At 42.5% G+C, this 20,081-nt stretch overlaps 1 protein-coding gene across 8 annotated transcripts in view; it reads left to right on the top strand.

Moving 5' to 3' along the window:
• Nucleotides 1-20,081, top strand: part of ENPP2 (ectonucleotide pyrophosphatase/phosphodiesterase 2) — a 128,551-nt gene that overhangs the window by 50,379 nt on the left and 58,091 nt on the right. For all 8 annotated transcript variants that reach the window (XM_043484127.1, XM_043484125.1, XM_043484123.1 and 5 more), the window contains exons 4-8: nt 6,507-6,632; nt 9,535-9,595; nt 11,950-12,047; nt 12,255-12,334; nt 13,099-13,218. In XM_043484127.1, the coding sequence (XP_043340062.1) occupies nt 6,507-6,632; nt 9,535-9,595; nt 11,950-12,047; nt 12,255-12,334; nt 13,099-13,218 (485 nt within the window). The remainder of the gene's footprint in view (nt 1-6,506; nt 6,633-9,534; nt 9,596-11,949; nt 12,048-12,254; nt 12,335-13,098; nt 13,219-20,081) is intronic.

The raw sequence follows: 20,081 nt of genomic DNA, 5'->3' as shown, positions 1-20,081 counted from the left end.
AAGGTCCGTCTGGTCAAGGCTATGGTTTTTACAGTAGTCATGTACGGATGTGAGAGTTGGACCAGAAGGAAGGCTGAGCACCGAAGAACCTGGCAGGCTGCAGTCCATTGGGCTGCAAAGACACGACTCAGCGACTGGACAGCAGCGGTAGTTGCTTTAGTGTGCTGAGTTAGTTTCTACTGCACGGCAAAGTGAGCCAACTGTCTGTGTGTCTGTATCTCCTCTTCTGTCTGCTTCCCGTGTGGGTCGGCTCCGAGTGCGGGGCGGGGCTCGCTGAGATCTACAGCAGGCTCCCGTTAGTCACCTGTTTTGTTCACTGTGTCAGCAGTACACAGGTCCGTCCCAGTCTCCCAGTTCATACCACGCCCCCTACCTCCCCCACCTGGGTGCCCACACTTTTCTTCTCTATGTCCACGTCTCTATTTCTGCTTTGCAAATAAAATTGTCTATACCATTTTTCTAGATTCCATATATATGTTAATACATGATATTAATTTTTCTCTTTCTGACTTATTTCACTCTATATGAGAGTCTCTAGGTCCATCCACATCTCTACAAACAACCCAATTTTATTCTTTTTTATAAGTATTAGTGTTGGTTGCTCAGTCTTTGTCTGACTCTTTGTGATCCAATGGACTGTGGCCCTCCAGGCTCCTCTGTCCATGGGATTCTCCAGGCAAGAATACTGGAGTAGGTTGCCATTTCCTTCTCCAGGGGATTGTCCTGACCCGGGGATTGAACCCAGGTCTCCTGCATTGTAGTCAGATTCTTTACTGTCTGAGCGACCAGGGAAGCCCTCCTTTTTTATGGCTGAGTAATAATCCATTGTATTAAGACCATTAGATACAGAGATTCCACAGCTCTCTTGATAAATTATTACCTGCTTTTAGACTTTTATGGTTAGATGATTATTTCAAAAATCTAGCTCATATTATCATTAACATAAGTCTGACTTTTCTAATGACAACATTAGAAACAGATATATTATTCTCCTTTACTAAAGGAATAGCACCTGATTTATATGAAAACCTGTGTCAACTCCTTACTAGTTCAGATTTTTCCCCTCTCCTCAAAAGAAGGAGAGTGCTATTAGGCTGTTTATTTATTTATTTATTTATTTTTGCATAATACATTTTCCCAATGTTTGGCCATATTTTTTGTTGTTGTTCCTTTCCTTTTTCATTTGGAACTTCTCCCAGCTTTCTGAGTTGTGGGTTTGTAAACTGAAATGATGAGAACCTTATAAACTGAATATAGGGATGGAACAGATGTTCCAGCAGAGTTTTTGGCTTCAAAATATTATTTCAAACCAGTGGTCTGTGTTTACTTGGCACTAAAGAACTAGCTAATGTTCCGTATTTCCTCTCTACTTTGAGTATCTTGTCCCTGACACATCATCTCAGCCATCCCAATTCCTGATCTTAGAGCTTCTTCTAAACTTGAACAGATCTTCTGACTCTAGCTTAGCTCTCTCTGAATGTAGCTCATGCCTTTCTTTCCAAGTTTAATAAATATAGACTAGAATAACACTTTAAAGTAGTTCACGTCCCTGTGTACAAAGATACCTTAGGCCAAATGTGGAAGAATCAAATATAAAATAATAACAAAGGGTTGAAGGATCTCTAAGATACCACTCTGCTGACCCAGAGATAAGCACAGTCAGTGTTTCAGTGCAAACTCAGACAGTGTTATGTGTTTAGAATGTATTTGTTGTGCAGTTGCTAAGTCATGTCCGACTCTTTGCGACCCCATGAATTGCATGCAGCACACCAAGCCTCCCTGTCCATCACCAACTCCTGGAGTTTACTCAAACTCATGTCGATTGAGTCGGTGATGCCATCCAACCATGTCATCCTCTGTTGCCCCCTTCTCCTCTTGCCCTCAGTCTTTCCCAGCATCAGGGGTTTTAAAACATATGTGTGTTATGTATTTATATTTGCATATGTTTATGACTGTGTGAGGGTGTATCTATATTTATGTACCTTTAAACATGTCATCCTTTTGAATGCCTATATCATATTCCATTGAACAGATGCAACCTACTTCACTGAGTGAGTGATCAGCATTTATGTTTCCCCTAACTCTTGCTACTATGAACAATGCACCATGAATATCGTTCATGCATGTTCATACTTTCGTCTGTTTTCCTTAGGATACATTCTGAGGAATGGGATTTGGGGATCAAAGTTTGTATCAGTTCAGTTCAGTTCAGTCACTCAGTCATGTTCGACTCTTTGCGACCCCATGAACCGCAGGACACCAGGCCTCCCTGTCCATCACCAACTCCCGGAGTTTACCCAAACTCATGTCCATTGAGTCAGTGATGCCATCCAACCATCTCATCCTCTGTCGTCCCCTTCTCCTCCTGCCCTCAATCTTTCCCAGCATCAGGGTCTTTTCAAATGAGTCAGCTCTTCGCATGAGGTGGCCAAAGTACTGGAGTTTCAGCTTCAACATCAGTCCTTCCAATGAACACCCAGGACTGATCTCCTTTAGGAGGGACTGGCTGGATCTCCTTGCTGTCCAAGGGACTCTCAATTTAACTCAGAAGACCATTATATCTACTACTGTGGGCAGGAATCCCTTAGAAGAAATAGAGTAGCCATCATAGTCAACAAAAGAGTCCGAAATGCAGTACTTGGATGCAATCTCAAAAACGACAGAATGATCTCTGTTCGTTTCCAAGGCAAACCATTCAATATCATGGCAATTCAAGTCTGTACCCCGACCAGTAACACTGAAGAAGTTGAAGTTGAACAGTTCTATGAAGACCTACAAGACCTTCTAGAACTAACATGCCAAAAAGATGTCCTTTTCATTATAGATGACTGGAATGCAAAAGTAGGAAGTCAAGAAACACCTGGAGTAACAGGCAAATTTGGCCTTGGAGTACAGAATGAAGCAGGGCAAAGGCTAATAGAGTTTTGCCAAGAGAACTCACTGGTCATAGCAAACACCCTCTTCCAACAATACAAGAGAAGACTCTACACATGGACATCACCAGATGGTCAACACTGAAATCAGACTGATTATATTCTTTGCAGCCAAAGATGGAGAAGCTCTATACAGTCAGCAAAAACAAGACCAGGAGCTGACTGTGGCTCGGATCATGAACTCCTTATTGCCAAATTCAGACTTAAATTGAAGAAAGTGGGGAAAACCACTAGACCATTCAAGTATGACCTAAATCAAATCCCTTATGACTGTACAGTGGAAGTGAGAAATAGATTTAAGGGACTAGATCTGATAGACAGAGACCCTGATGAACTATGGATGGAGATTCGTGACATTGTACAGGAGACAGGAATCCAGACCATCCCCAAGAAAAAGAAATGCAAAAAAGCAAAATGGCTGTCTGAGGAGGCCTTACAAATAGCTGTGAAAAGAAGAGAAGCAAAAAGCAAAGGAGAAAAGGAAAGATACTCCCATTTCAATGTAGAGTTCCAAAGAATAGCCAGGAGAGATAAGAAAGCCTTCCTCAGCGATCAATGCAAAGAAATAGAGAAAAACCACAGAATGGGCAAGACTAGAGATCTCTTCAAGAAAATGAGAGATACCAAGGGAACGTTTCATGCAAAGATAGGCGCAATAAAGGACAGAAATGGTATGGACCTAACAGAAGCAGAAAATATTAAGAAGAGGTGGCAAGAATACACAGAAGGACTGTACAAAAAAGATCTTCATGACCCAGATAATCACAATGGTGTGATCACTCACACTCACCTAGGGCCAGACAAAGTATATATGCATTTCTTAAATGTAAATAAATGTAACATAATTATGCATCTCAAAGTTTATATTTCTCTCAAAGGGTACAGGCCCTTTCAGCATTCCCTTTTCAGCATGTTCTCACTTATAAAAATTTCTTTTCTGATATGATAGATAACTATTATTATCTAATAAGGTTAAATATTTTTGTTTATTCTTATAGTTGCTTTTAAAGTTATACAGAATCTTACCTTGCTTGAGGTTCACTAAATTTTTAAAAATTTCAGTCTTATGCCAAGTTAGTAATGCCTCACTATATCTAGCTTGTTAATAGTGATGCTCTTTTGTAAGTAAAGGGATTTTCATATGGGACTTGTTGTTTAGTCGCTAAGTTGTATCTGACTCTTTGCAACTCCATGGACTGTAGCCCACCAGGCTCTTCCGTCCATGGGATTTCCCAGCCAAGCATATAGAATGGGTGGCCATGCCCTCTTCCAGGGGATCTTCTTGACTCAGGGATCAAGCATGCAGCTCCTGGATTAGCAGGAGGATTCTTTACCAGGGACGCCCTTTTATGGAACTAGGGGAGGAATAAAAACATTTTTGTTGGGGACGTCCCTGCTGGTCCTGTGGCTGTGCCTCTGGGTCCAGTGTTGGGGGCGCTGGGTCTGATCCCTGGTTGGGGAACTAAGATGCCATGTGGCCAAAAGGAAAGGAAAGAAAATTTCTTGAACTGAATAAAGAAAACTGAAACTACAACATATCAGCTTAAAAGATTACATGGCAAAAGTAACAAATCTTTAAAAAGTGTTTTGGTTGGAAGAATTATCTTTGAATTGAGGAAGAAAAACCTCACATGACCTCTGTGCATCAACATAACCTTGGAAAATTGCTAACCATTGAGAATAGCAGATCCTGGGTAGAAGAATTCCAAGCATTTAATCTGCTTGGAAAGAGAAGGCAGTGGAAACAGGGGTTATAAAAAATATCAGAGAATGGAATCAGGATGCAAGAGTAATTGTAAAATATGGAAATTAAACAGTAGTTGCATGATTTTCTGGTATGGCAACTAAGATCTGTTTATCCAGTTATTCACATAGCAATTGCAGCTCTCGGTAGAATATCACTAAAGAGCAGCATTGCTTTCTAAAATGTTTGCTTCTCACTTAAGACATGTTTTAAGAGATGAAGATCTGAACTGTCCTTTAGCTCAGAGAAGCCTTTCCTGACCATTCTAAGTCAAGTGGACCCAGCCCACCCTGTCACTCTCTGTCTGTGTTAATTTTCTTCTCAGCACTTACTGCAAGCTGAAATGATCTCATTGACTAACTGACTTGCTTATGGTCTGTCTTTCCCAGCTGGAATGTAAGGTCCATGAAGACAGGACCTTGTCTTCCTTGTTCTTCACTACCTCCCCGGAACCTAGAACATGGAAAACATAGGAGATGTATTTTTTTAATCAATGAATGAGCTATGAAGTTTCTCAGTACAGCAACCGTGAATTTAAAGAGTTGTATTTTATTTTCGCGGTAATTCTGAATTAGATTTAATCGATGTTCATGGACACTGGCTTGAGCCAGGCACACGCTCAGGTACTGGAGTTACAGTCGTGAAAGGAGAGACGGGACTTCCCTGCCATGGAGCTTACGGTCCAGTGGATGAAAAGTCACTGAAGTGCGTGAAGTCCAGCACTCTCTTTAAAACGAAGATATTACTTTTCTGAAGGCATTTTCTTGGTGGAAAAGAGTTGTGAGCTCCTAATCAAGTATGCTCAGATAGAAGTCTGTAACCCAGCAACTGACCTCCTTGAAACTAGGTATTCTGACCTGTAATTGTAGGTAGGGCCACAGTTTGGTCTACACTCAGAACTGTGAACGTTTTTAGTATGGCTTTATACTTTTCACGGCTTCCCTGGTGGCTCAGATGGTAAAGAGTTTGCCTGCAATGCAGGAAACCTAGGTTCGATCCCTGGGTCAGAAAGATCCCCTGGAGAAGGGAATGGCAACCCACTCCAGTATTCCTGCCTAGAGAATCCCATGGACAGAGGAGCCTGGTGGGCTACAGTCCACCGGGTCGCAAAGTCTCAGACACGACTGAGCAACTAACACACACATACTCTTCAAATAACTTTAACTTCTGGTGCATCTTATATCAGGTAGAGGCCATTTAGTTGCACTATCATTTGTATTTAAGTCAAGTTGATTAAGGTTTAAGTAAAACTACTTCGGAAAATAAAAGAGCCCAGCTGTGGCCAACTAGTTCTACAGTGGTATGTGCCAAGTCGCTTCAGTTGTGTCTGACTCCGTTACCCATGGACTGTAACCTGCCAGACCCCTCTGTGCTGGGATTCTTCAGGTTAGAATACTGGAGTGGGTAGCCGTGCCTTCCTCCAGGGGATCTTCCGGACCCTGGGATCAAACCCATTTCTCTTACATCTCCTGCATTGGCAGGCAGGTTTGTTACCCCTAGCACCACCTGGGGAAATGTCTCTCTCACAAACTTTATACACCATACATTTTATTGGTCTTTTAGGACAGTTCACAAGTGGTTAAGGGTTCCATTTTTCCAAAGGAGCCCAATGCCATTGGACTCTGTATTCCAATTTGAAAAGCTAAAAATCCATCCTGTTTGTAAGTATGCCAAATATCATTTAGGCCTCAGGCCAACTCTAATTTCACAAGCAGATTAAATGATGTGGGACTTTAGCTCTTTTTCTTGGCAAGTATTGTAAGCAATTGTGGCCTCTTTTATTTGGTTTCTGCGATGCAGTGAAAAGTGTTCTGTTGTGCCGATTTCAGCTGGCGGCTGGGAGTGTACCAAGGACAGATGCGGAGAAGTAAGAAACGAAGACCATGCCTGTCACTGCTCGGAGGACTGCTTGGCCAGGGGAGACTGCTGCACTAACTACCAAGTGGTTTGCAAAGGTACGTGCTTCCTCTGCTGGCAGAAACTTTAGAGGAGGGAACATGGGAGACGTTCCAGGAGACCTTGGCTGTTGTGGCTGTGACACCTTGGATATGGGCTTGGGAGGTGGGAGTGAGTTGTGCTTTTTCATTTCTCAGGCTTCTTTCTCAGATTGGCCAGTCTGCACTTTGCTGATCTGAAATAGCAAGGAAATTATCCCGAATTCCATAATTAGGGACCCATAGTCATGTATGCCGGAGAAGGCAATGACAGCCCACTCCAGTACTCTTGCCTGGAAAATCCCATGGACGGAGGAGCCTGGTAGGCTACAGTCCATGGGGTTGCTAAGAGTTGGGCATGACTGAGGGACTTCACTTTCACTTTTCACTTTCACGAACTGGAGAAGGAAATGGCAACCCACTCCAGCGTTCTTGCCTGGAGAATCCCAGGGACAGAGGAGCCTAGTGGACTGCCGTCTATGGGGTCACACAGAGTCGGACACGACTGAAGCGACTTAGCAGCAGTGGCAGCAGCTGTCATGTATGGATGTGAGAGTTGGACGGTGAAGAAAGCTGAGCGCCAAAGAATGGATGCTTTTGAACTGTGGTGTTGGAGAAGACTCTTGAGAGTCCCTTGGACTGCAAGGAGATCCAACCAGTCCATCCTAAAGCAGATCAGTCCTGGGTGTTCATTAAGGACTGATGTTGAAGCTGAAACTCCAGTACTTTGGCCACCTGATGTGAAGAGTTGACTCCTTGGAAAAGACCCTGATGCTGGGAAGGATTGGAGGCAGGAGGAGAAGGGGACGACAGAGGATGAGATGGCTGGATGGGATCACCGATTCCATGGGCATGAGTTTGGGTAAACTCCAGGAGTTGGTGATGGACAGGGAGGCCTGGCGTGCTGCGATTCATGAGGTCGCAGAGTCGGACACGACTGAGCGACTGAACTGAACGGAACTGAATCGTGAAGAGATTTCTGGAAGAGTTCCTGTCTTGGTCAGGTTTCCCAGAAGCAGAGCCTGAGATGGGAGTGCTGTCCAGCGAACTCTCTGGGAAGGTCTCTGCAGGAGAACCGCCTGGGGAAGGCGGGGTGTGGGGAGGGGCAGGCGAGCGAGGCTGTGGCTCAGGGCACGGGTCCCCTGGCTGTGCCCTCCTTGGGCTCCGGAGGGTGAGCCTCAGAGTCTTCCGTCTGCAGATGGGGGCGCGGCTCTGTGCCCACCAGCTGTCAGCGGTGAGCTTCGGCGCCAGCACCAGCCTCGGGTGGGAGTGTGAGCATGCTGAGTCCCTTAGTCGTGTCCGACTCTGCGACCCTCTGGACTGTAGCCCCCAGGTGCCTCCGTCCATGGGATTCTCCAGGCAGGAATCCTGGCGTGGGTGGCCATGCCCTCCTCCAGGGGATCTTCCCGACCCAGGGATCAACGCTCTGTCTCTCATGCCTCCTGCATTGGCAGCGGGCTCTTCACCACTCGAGCCGCCAGGAGCGCCCCGGGATGGGAGCACTGCTGCTGAAGAGAAGGGTCCTAAACCATAGCTCTCATTACGCCCCAGAGCCGTGTATGTGTGCACGCTGACTTGGTGAGGTGGATTGTCGAATGTGATGGTTTTATTCCAATAGTAAATACTCGTCAATGGACTGCCAAATGTATAAAAGATTCCGTTTCTGTCTTTAAGGAGTTTGTCACCCTGGCAACCGCTTAGCCAAGTTAATGAAAGGATCCCAGGACATTTGTGTAAAGTTTGCAGGTCACTTTTCAGTGTTTAAATGAAGACCTTTTCCTAGCTGTGACATGGAACACTTATGTAGAGTTTCCGTTCAAATATTTTAGGGGAAGAGCAGATCAGTTCTGAAATATGTGTAGTGTTTAGTTACCGCAACACATCCTACCTGAATGCTGAGCTTGAAAATTTCTCCTACCCGAATGATTGTTGTAGCTATTGATAAAACACAAAATTGGTTGAGAATTTTCTTTTCTTTTCCCTTTTATTTCCCTGGTAAATCTACCAATAAGTCTTGGTCACAAGTGTTACTTACATTTCAGATATATGCTTTTGTTTGTTTTAGGAAAATTTAAAGCACATGCTTTTTGGTAATTTTCGTTTTCTCCAGAGTAAGGTTCATTTTTTAATCTAAGCTCTTTTTCAGTCTCTCTTTTTAGGGTCTTAGTGAGCGAGTGAGTTTCCAGGTGGAGTGTAATTGCTTTACGATGCTGTGTGGGTCTCTGTGTGCGGCAGCGTGAATCAGCTGCGTGTACACATGTGTCCCCTCCTCACGCCCTGCCCTGCCCCGTGTCCACAAGTTCCTTCTCTTTCTCTGCATCTCTGTTCCTGCCCTCTTCTCCAGATGAAGTGACTCAAGAATGGCATAGGTTTATGCTCTCAGATCTTGCTGGAACATGAAAATGAAAGATAGCCTTGGTTTAGATTCCTTAATGTGAGGGTTGTACACATACTATTGGTGAAGAACCGCTCTATGGCCGTCTTCCATCTGTCATCTCCAGGGAGTCCAAACGTTTTTCCCCAGCTAAAGGGAAGTTGTATCGTGTTTTCTATGGCTTTGAGATGTTTGGTGGCATAGGAAAAAATGTTCCGTCTAATGACCAAACAGTTTATTTCTGGAGGGAAACAAACATAGAATTTTGTTCCCTGACGCCACTGGTGTTTTTATCTACAAGCCATTTAGACACAGAACGCTCAAGTAAACACCACTTGGGGTTATTAAATCTAGGCTCTCCCATCACGTATGGGTATAGTGTAGTAAAGCCGAAATGACTCTAGACTTTATTTCCGAAGGCCTTTTTAGACGGCGTTCCATAAACAACAAGTATTCAACAGGACACAGGTTCTGCGGTTATACTCTTCAATGCTCCAGATGACATTTATAATTCAATTCACCCAAAAGTCTACCCATTTTTCCTTACAGGAGAGTCTCACTGGGTAGATGATGACTGTGAGGAAATAAAGACCCCAGAATGTCCTGCAGGGTGAGTGCATTTTATGAATATTATGCCATTTTATATATGTGTTGATAAAATATCACAAGCTATGGATGGCAAAAAGGTTTAAAACAATGTCCTCTTACATGGGCAAATTTATGAGTACTTCTGTGTAATTTCCCATTCAGAAGCTGGAATGTACATCTTGAAGGGGGAATTTTTTTTTTGAAAAATTTTCTTCTACTGGGATTTCCCTGGCAGTCCAGTGGTTAAGACCTTCAGGCACCCACCATAGGGGGTGCAGGTTCAATCCCTGGTCTGGGAACTAAGATCTCACATGCCAAATGGTGTAACGAGAAAAAAAAAAAAATCAACTCTGTGTCGATGGTGATAGTTACACAACTCTGTAAAAATACCCAAAATCATTGAGTCATACAAGTAAAACAAATGAATTGTATGAGATGTGAATTAGAACTCAATAAAAAATTTAAAAAATAAAAGAAATGTTTTAAAAAAATTTTTCTCCTATCGCCTCTGCACATATTGGAAACAACATCCTCTGTATCTCACCTCAGCTGAAGATTTTAGAAATAACAATAATAATAATACTGAAGGGGAAGAGAAACATTTCTGGCAGCGATTTGGTTTTTCTGTGTTTTTTTCCTGAAGTGCTCCTTTTGCTTTTTTTTTTGGTGGTGGCCGTGGTGGTGGGGTGGCTGGAGGGAGGACTCCAGAGCTTCTCGAAAATATTATCCAAGATGGTAACTCCTACCAGATGCTGCAGGAAGTTGGCAAACCACCGCTTCGCTGCTTTGCTGGGTTCCAGCCAGACCTAGTGACACCCCACAGCTGAAGTGGGACCAGCATAGGGGACTTATGACGCCTTCCAGGAAACTGCCGCAAATCCACGGACCCTTAAAGTGCCTGGCAGAAAATAAGATGTTCTACAAACGTGTTTTCATGAGTGTATGTGACTGAACGTCTTTTTGTTTTAGGTAGCACAGCCTGGGACACAAGATCCAAGAGTTTAGATATTTTTATTTTTGTCTCCTTTTTAACTTTCATGAGCTACTTGAACTTCTTTGGGCTATTAGAATGGGATGACAGCAGTGTCTGAATGTTTAAAATGTGTTTGGTTATTTTTGGAAGAGAAAGCAGTCCAAGTGGTAAAATCATTAAATGATAATAGTGATGATAGTAATGAACTCATAGAATTATTCTAAGTGCTTAGTATGTGACTCATTTTAAATATGGGCTTCCCACATGACTCAGTAGTAAAGTATCTGCCTGCAATGCAGAAGACACAGGAGATGAGGATTTAATTCCTGGGTTGGGAAGATCCCCTGGAGAAGGGAACAGCAACCCACTACAGTGTTTTTGCCTGGAGAATCCCATGGACAGAGGAGCCTGGCAGGCTATGGTCCATGGAGTTGCAAGAGTCAGACTCATTTGTTATGTGGCTTCAAATAAATGCAAGCTTGTGCTTGAGGAGTAGTCTGCAAACCATTAAAAACAGTTTTCCACAAAGTTTAGCATTCTCAGATTTTATCGAACAACTGGAACTTTAGACTATAACAAAGAGCCTAGTTCATCAGTCCTGCCCTAGTTAGATGGATAGTCTAGTTCTTTATTGATTAAGTTTTAGAGATCTTCAACAGTTTTAATTATTTTCACAATCATTTTGTAATTAAACTTAGAATTTTTTGTAAGTGTTTAGTCTAGTGATAAGATTGCTACTGCTTATTAATTTCATTTTCCTTCCTCCCTTCCTTCTGTATTTGATAAATTATTGAAGCCCTACAATAGGTCCATAAAATAGAAAGATGAATAAGACACCAACTGTGCTTTGAAACTAATGAAGAAGATAAACATGTTAATATAGCATTATAATATAATGTAATATATTAAAATAGAATATGCATTTATTAATTCAATATGTATTTATTATATAATTAATATATAAAGTGATATATATTAATATGAAAGAGGTATTAATTATTATCTTAAAGGAATTCTGAAGCATCAACCATTGCTATGAAAGAGGAGATCTTGAGCTGGATTTTAAAGAATGAATAGTTTTTCAGGTAGCAAATGGGAGAATTCATACCCCAGGCAAATCAATATAATAGCTTTTTACAATGTGAAAAACCTTGTTTGCAATGCCAGAGGCAGCCGTGGAGAGAGCACATTGAGGGAAGCCTGGAGTCCAGCTCCTTCCCTGGTCATTTCACTCTGCACTGAATTTGCCACAAATGTTATGTGGCTGAAAGCCCAGGCTCTTACAGATACCCTCGCTGAAGTTTTGCTTTAGAAATTCTCGGCTCCAGCTGCGGAGAAGGACTAAGCATAGTGCAAACTCTGTGGCGTTATTTGTCTGAAGTTTTATCGTGTTACCCTTTAAGGTTTGTTCGCCCTCCACTGATCATCTTCTCTGTGGATGGTTTCCGCGCATCCTACATGAAGAAAGGCAGCAAGGTCATGCCTAACATTGAAAAGCTGAGTAAGTCATTCTTGTCCCGCGTTCCTATCTGTGACCCGCCACCTGCCCAGTAACCCTCAGCTGTCGGTTCTGAGATGTATGGGCACACGGCCTTCCCATTTGAAATTCAAGCGTGAAGAGAGCCCGTGTCTTCGCTCGTAGAGTGGGTCTCCCTGGGGAGTGTTTCCTGTTGTTTTTCTTGCTCTAATACCTGAATTCTGTCTCCAGGGTCCTGTGGCACTCACTCCCCCTACATGAGGCCTGTGTACCCAACAAAAACTTTCCCTAACTTATACACTTTGGCCACTGTAAGTATTCTTTCAAATGGTGTAGATTCAAAGGGCTGATTTCATCCTGAAATGACTTAAAGGGAAAATTTAAAAACATGTTCCTTAGTGTTAAGAGAAAATCTTTCTGTTTTTCATCTTACCTTTATCAATTGTCATAGTAAATGCCCTTTACAACTTTGTCAATGACTGAACTTCATTGCAACTTTAAAACCCTTTTTTTCCCCAGGTGCAATTCTGTCTGAATATATTCATCCAACCTCTCAGATACCACAGGATCTATTCTTTAGTTTCTGAGTTTTCAAATAAAAGCATTGACTTTGGAGCTGCTATGTTTTAATTTTCAGATGCTCATAAATTCTACCTCGGTTTCTTTTTTAAAAAATATAATTTATTTATTTTGTTTATTTCTTTTTGCCTTGGAGTAGAAATAGAACCGAGGAAAAAGGAATAGTGTATTTAGAAATAGAAGCTTCTTTGGAGACACATAAGTAAATTTCAATCTATAGGTTAATTTATTGTAATAAAAATTGTCATCTTATTAAATTGTAACAGTTAAAAAAAAACTTCAATGTTAAATTTCTTATAATCATGTCAAGTTTCACAATGGCTTACAACCAGTGTATAGATAATAGTCATGTTTCCTCTGACAGACATGTAGAAGTTATATATATCATATAAAATTAGAAATTACATATTGTTATAAAACCTTCTATGATAAAATTTATGATAGAACTATTATTACATGTGGATTATTTTGACAATAAATTTGCTTTTCCACAAAGGGGCTGTATCCAGAATCACATGGAATTGTTGGCAATTCCATGTATGATCCTGTATTTGATGCACATTTCAATCTTCGAGGGCGAGAGAAATTTAACCATAGGTGGTGGGGAGGTCAACCGGTGAGTTTTGCATTTATGTGTGTTTTTCTGTGCATTGAAACTCTTCATTTCCAAATTTGTTACCTGTGAAAAAGATGCATTTAATTTCTTCATACTTGGCAATGTTTCTGTGTTTTGGTATTGTGTATATATATGTGTGTACACAATATATGTGCATATAATATGTATATGCATATTGTTGTTAACTGTTTAGTCGCTAAGTTGTGTCCTACTCTTTGCGACCCCATGGACTGTAGCCCACCAGGCTCCACGTGGGGCCACGGGGGAGCCCTGGGCAGGACCGAGGCTGGGAGGCTTTTGTGCCGTCTGCCATGGCAGGAAGAGTGGGCAGGGTCCACACACATCCGCGAGTCCACCATCCCGAAATGAGCTCCCACCTGGTGATGTCTGCTGCAGTCTAAGGGCTAAATGGAGAATGTAAAGTAAGAAAAAAAATATTGTCTTTGAGTAAAAGTCATCTATGGTAAAATATGCCTTCAGTTCAGTCGCTCAGTTGTGTCTGACTCTCTGTGACCCCATGAACCGCAGCACGCCAGGCCTCCCTGTCCATCACCAACTCCCATAGTTTACCCAAACTCATGTCCATTGAGTCAGTGATGCCATCCAGCCATCTCATCCTCTGTCGTCTCCTTCTCCTCCCGCCTTCAATCTTTCCCAGCATAGGGGTCTTTTCAAATGAGTCAGCTCTTCGCATGAGGTGGCCGAAGTATTGGAGTTTTAGCTTCAACATCAGTCCTTCCAATGAACACCCAGGACTGATCTTTAATATTGCATAATAAACCAGTGTGCAAGGTTAAATAGGGTTTTTATTTTTAAAAAGGGTTGGAAGGCTTCTTGTACGTCGGTAGTAGGGTTTCTTTCTCGTAGGGGTTCTGATTCTGCTGTCCTTATTCAGGCTGGACTCCCAGGAGTCTAGGATGCACTGTGTTGTAAGCAAAGTGAAATCTGTTTCCAGGGTGGATTTCCCAAACCAAGTTTATGATAGAGGACTATTTTAGGTATAAATAAAATGACTGAAGTTAGAGTTCTGTCAAGCTGTGGCTAGTTGTTTTTCTTATATTAATTCTGTTGTGGAAACAAACTTGGCTTGAAGAACCACAAAGGATATAGAGATGAATAATCATTTTATCAGATTGGATCAACTTCCATCCAGTGTGGACATTAGGCTTCCTCTGGGTTGGTGTGCCTCAGAAAATGAGACTAAGTATTCATTAGCTTCTGCAGGAACAGAGGGAAAGCTATGAACCTGCTCCATGAAGTGAAGTCTCCATTTTAACTATGTTCCGTTGTTTCCTCACTTGCTCTCCAAGGAGACACATTTCACGAAGTTTAGTGATTCCCTAGTGCCAGACCAGGATTTGCAGTGAAACCGATTTGTGTTTCTGTCTGTCTTCTTGAACAAGAGACCACCAAAAGCATTCCAAGGAGCACACTGGATATAGCTTGAAAACACGTTCTATTGAAATCTGGCATGTAAGAAGACTATATGGACAGGAACTATAAGAAACTACAGTATAAGAAACCGAAAATACTATAAGAAAATAGGAGCCTTAATAAATACTGCAAAGCATTTATACCATCCTCTCTGAGGCTTATATATTTCATGAACTCACCAGTGAAAAAATTGGAGTAGAGAAAATATTTATGAAAATCTTAGGCAGTTAAATCAAACTCAACTTATTTTAACTGAGTGATTGAACCATGAAAGGCACTTGGCAAATAATGTGTACGTCAGATTACATGGGAAATAAGAACTGCTCTATTTCTAGTTTGAAATCTAATGTATGCCATGAGGTGCTTGCAGTGTCCATCTGAAAATGTGAATCACACCATGAGACTTTCAAAAACAGTTTCTACATTTTAATTTCATTACTAAAACCCTGATACAGAGACTTCCGCCAAGGTGAGTCTGCTTTTCATTTGTTAATCTTCAGAATGCACTATTAAAAGTTGCCACTAGCTGCAAGACCCCGTATTCCTCCTACATGTATTATAATGGGATTCCTTTTTATATTGTTGTTTTGAAGCTATTTACTTTTTTTCTCGTGACAAAAGTATGTTCCATAGTCTTAATGGAGTGCCGTAAGTGTGTTTGTTTCTTTGAAAAATCTCTCTGCTCTCATCCTGCTGTTTCTAATACTGAGATGTCTTGGTGGGGAAAAATTCCCTGTTTGGTTTAAAGCTGGACTCAGCGAGGCAGGGAGTCATTGAGACTCCAAGGGACCCACTCAGTGTGGAGATTTGAGAGATGAGGTTGGCCCCCATCATGGTGCAAGTTCTCTGAAGCCAGAGTTTCTGGAGGAAAGCACTTCTAAGGCGAGAGGATGCATTCTTTTTTTTTCAATTTAAAAGAATTTTTAAATTGAAAACAAGATTCTGTAAATCCTAAAGTGCTTTACAGTGCTCACAAGTTTCACACACATGACTTCATATAATCCCGTAATCCCTCTTTTTCTCCGTTTTTCCACCGTTACAGTACCCCTCCCCCCTCCCTCTCCTTAGTGGTGTCCAAGCTCTGGTTTGTTCTTTATATCTGTGAATCTGCTTCTTTCTTGTTTTATTTGCTAGTTCGTTGTGTCCTTATTACTCCTCAAGTTGCTGGGCCTACAGTGGTTTTTGGCTAGTTTTGGTAACACAATAAGTTGGTCCTGAGACCATCCTCGTGAATTACTATAGCATAATGATGTTTCTCTGGAGGCTCAGACAGTAAAGAATCTGTCTGCAGTGTGGGAGGTGCGGATTGCGTCCCTGGGTCGGGAGGATCCCCCGAAGACGGTCACAGCTGCCCACACCAGTGCCCTTGCCTGGGGAATCCCATGGACAGAGGAGCCTGGTGGGCTACAGTCCACGGGGTCACAAAGAGTCGGACACGACTGAACAACTAACACTTCCACTTTTTTTCAAGAATGCAAGATAGATGGCAAGTTCAAGAAAGAGACAGCAAAGAAAAGAATGACAGAATAGTCGTAAACTTCCAGGCCAAAGGGATTGCCTTGATGGCGCTAGTCTTGGCTTACCTCTCTATTTTATTATGTTGCTAACAGGTGACTTTTTTTTTCCCCAGGAAAGCTACCTTTCCTTTATTCTGTTGCTTCTTTTCCATCTATGCTATAAATCTGTATTCTCTCTCTTTTTGCTGTATCATAGTGTACTTAGAACAGACCCTGCTCCCCAACCCCTTGCCTACTATGCTCGTCTCTCTTTTAAATTTCATTTGAAATATCCATTCCCAAGAAGCTTTCACTAAGCTTTCTCAGCTCTTAATAAGCTTAGGGACCCTGTCTTGGGTTTTTGTGTTATTTCTATCATGATTATGACAACATCATTTGAAATTACTCAGATATTTGCTTTAGTCTATGGAGCCCCCGAAGGCAGAGACTTGGTCATTTCTCTCTGTTCTCAGGCCCCAACCCGCTGCCTGACTCTTCTGGCATCCTGTTTACCAGGCCTGAGCTTGCGCTGCGCCTCCGTCTAAGGCGTCTATGCTTCTTCCTGAATCTCATCACTCACTTCCTCTGGCCCTCATCCCCTGGGGAGTGCCGCAGTGGCTTACATCTCTGCCACGGCATCCCCAGCCCTCACATCTTTAGTCTGTTCTGACTCTGTTTTTAAAACTTAATTTGTTTTGGCTGCACGGGGTCTTCTCGCTGCGTCCGGCTTTCTCTCGCTGTGAGCCGTGGGGACGCTTCTGGGCCGCGCCCGGCTTCCCCTCGTGGTGGCCCCTCTCTCTCTTGCAGAACGAGCCTCTCGGGCTCAGTAGTTGCGGCGCACGGGCTTAGCTGCCCCTCGGCACGTGGAATCTTCCTGGACTGGGGATCGAACCTGTGTCTCCTGCATTGGCAGGTGGATGCTTATTCACCCGGCCACCAGGGAAGCCCTGTTCTGACACTTGAGTCTCAGTGACTGATTTACTCCCGCTGATACTAGGGCCCTGCCATTCCTCTGGTCTCTCAGAATTCCATTTCTTCTACTTCTGTGCTTTGGAATGCAAAAGAATAGTTTCCCTGCAGAGAACTACTAGGAAGACTACAACAGTAGTTCATAGTTTTCAAAAATTTTTTTTGCTTATTTTCCTTTTGAAAACACCTTCCCTTCTTCCACAGCTGCATGTTCTACTGAATTTGAGAAAGTGTTAGATTTTGCATTTAAATGCTCCTGGTCCCAGAGGGAAAGTTTTTTTTTTTTTTTTTTAATTCTAATAACATGTCAAGAAGGTACAATATTTATATTCCCATTTATTCCCTTTTCAAAACGTAGCCTCTAGGACACAAATGTTGAAAACTGTGCCTGTAGATAAAGCAAAGTAAAGGAAGAAATACTCGGATTAAAGGTCAGAAGGCCAAACTGGGTGTCTTCTTAGATAATTTTTTTTCAAGCTGTGTAGTTTGACTCATCTCTGAGGAAATGTATATTACTTTCAGATTCCCAATGGGAAGTGAAAAATTATGATTTCCACTTCTCTGAATTAATGAGAAACTAGTTTTATGACATCTGTTTCGTGACTCTCCCCCACTTTTATAGCTCAGGAGGCTCCTTTTCATGTATCTTCCTTTGGAGCAATGTTTTACTGCACTTTTTTTCCTCTGTAATTACTAGATTTAACTTCAGGGTTCTGAAATATAATATATATGTATAACTTGCAAAGGAACTTTTATAGCTGCTCATGATCTGATTTAACTTCAGAAACTTTATGCATTCAGTCTCATACTGTTTGCCAGATCTTTGACAGACCAGTTTCATTACTGCTAGGATTCTTTCCTTTGAGATTTAAAAAACTTTTTTTCTAAATTTCAAGTATTCTCTCTTATTTGTTCACTTTTTGCACTTTTCTGGTCAGGATCCCAATTTTCTTTTAGAAAATATGGCCAACATGACTTTTACCAGGAGCAGGGAGAAATCACTTCTCTTGAAAGAAATGAAGAAAGAAAGAAAAAATTTTACCTTTAATTTGTCTTCGTAGTTCACATTGGCATTGTTTTTTTTTTTTTAACAATTGGTTAATTTTTTTTCTCTAATTACCGAGATGTTGTCACTGCAAAAATTTTAAGTATAGAAAAGTATACAGAACCAACAATCCTGATTTTGCCACCAGGATAATTTTAACACACATCTGTCATCCCTCCCAGTTCCCATTCCTTATACCATTGTGAAGACTCCTTTGGTGATATTTCCCCCGAGGGTTAGGAAGCTAAAAGTTACTCATAGGGCTTTCTGTTGCTCAGATAATGCCAACCTCAGCATGTATCCCATAAGATAGCTTCTGAAAGTGTAGGGTCATCTCTTGACAAAGCTGTATTTAAAAAAAAAATTCCATTAAAAAACCCCAGATTTATCTTACACTTCATGTCTACCAAATATTGCTTAATACAACTTCCTTGGAAATAAGGCACCAGATTTTTTAGGAAGTTGCTTGACTATGATGCATTAAGCTTATGTCTCTGAAATGAAAATAAGTATGCAAAAAGATCACTTATTATAAGAAAAAAAGACTTCCCAGATAGTGCTCGTGGTAAAGAATCAGCCTGCCAATGTAGGAAACACAGGAGACTTGGGTTCCATCCCTGGGCCAGGAAGATCCCTTGGAGCAAGGCACAGCAACCCACTCCAGTGTTCCTGCCTGGAGAATCCCATGGACAGAGGAGCCTGGCGGCTATAGTCCATGGGGTCACAAAGAGTCGGACACAACTGAGCGCAATGTCAGAATCTGAGGTGGTTTTGAGGCGCCTGCAGGATGTCCAGCACTCAGTTTGAGTTCATCTTCTTGCTCGTGGAGGCGCTGGCACGAGGATGAATGATGAATGAGTGAATGAGGACCCACTTGAGTCCTCACTGGCCTGGGGATAAGCTGGAGTTGACCTGTAGAGTGGAAGATGCGTGTGTGCATGCTAAGTCGCTTCAGTTGTGTCCGACGGGTACTTCGGACCAACCCCCTGGGTGGTGCTCAGCGCGGTCTGAGGTCCTGACCTCTCTGGTCCATCCCTGCGGGACGAGGACGGCCCTTCTTTCTTGCTGACGACGCCTGCCGGCAGCTTGGGCCTCCAGAAGTCTAAGAGCGTGTCTGCCCCTACCTGCCCCTCGCTCGCCAGCTGCGGCTGCTCTGCTGTGGGAGCTGGGGGTCTGAGGTGCTCCCCCAGGGCCTGGGAGTCCTCGCGTGATTCTCCTCGGCCAGGCGTTCCTGGCCTTCCTGAAACTGTGGCCAAACTTCTGCATGTCCCACACCTCCAAATTGCCCCTTTCCCCCCAAAACAAAAGTTTTAACTGGAGTAAATAAAATACTGTCAAAATGTGGAGACGTTGAAACCAGAAAGGAGGGGGATCGCAATTCCTGGACCGTTTTTATTTGGGGTCCTGTGAAAAACCAAGCCACACTTCCTTTTCCTGTTTGCCTTCTCAAGCGAAGGGGTTTCTTCTCCCAGACTTCTGTCCAGCGGGACACAGGCCGTTCTAAGTTGTTTTCAGTGACCTGAAATAACTCGATTATATTCATATCCATTCTTGTGTAATAATTAAGATGAAAATTGATCCAGGGTTTACCAAATGTTTGTAAGGACTTTACACATGTTAATTCATTACAGCTTAGAATAGTCCTATGTGCTAGGTAGTATTATCTACATTTTAAAGAAATGTAGAGGCCTTAGCTTCCTGGATGATCACATGGCTGGTAAGTGACAGAGGCAAGGCATAAAATCCAAGTAACTGGTCCCCACGGTCAGGGTCTTAACTGCCATAACTTCTGCCCCCACAGCATGAGCTAGGAAGCGTATGTACATACACATAAGTAGATATTCATCGTGCACACGTGTGTGCTGAGCCACTTAGTCGTGTCCGACTCTTTGCAACCCTGTGGACTGTAACCTGCCAGG

This window comes from Cervus canadensis, chromosome 12, assembly GCF_019320065.1.
Source record: "Cervus canadensis isolate Bull #8, Minnesota chromosome 12, ASM1932006v1, whole genome shotgun sequence".
Lineage (NCBI taxonomy): Eukaryota > Metazoa > Chordata > Mammalia > Artiodactyla > Cervidae > Cervus > Cervus canadensis.
Note: the sequence above shows the minus strand (reverse complement) of the source record. Positions and strands in the feature narration are given on the sequence as shown.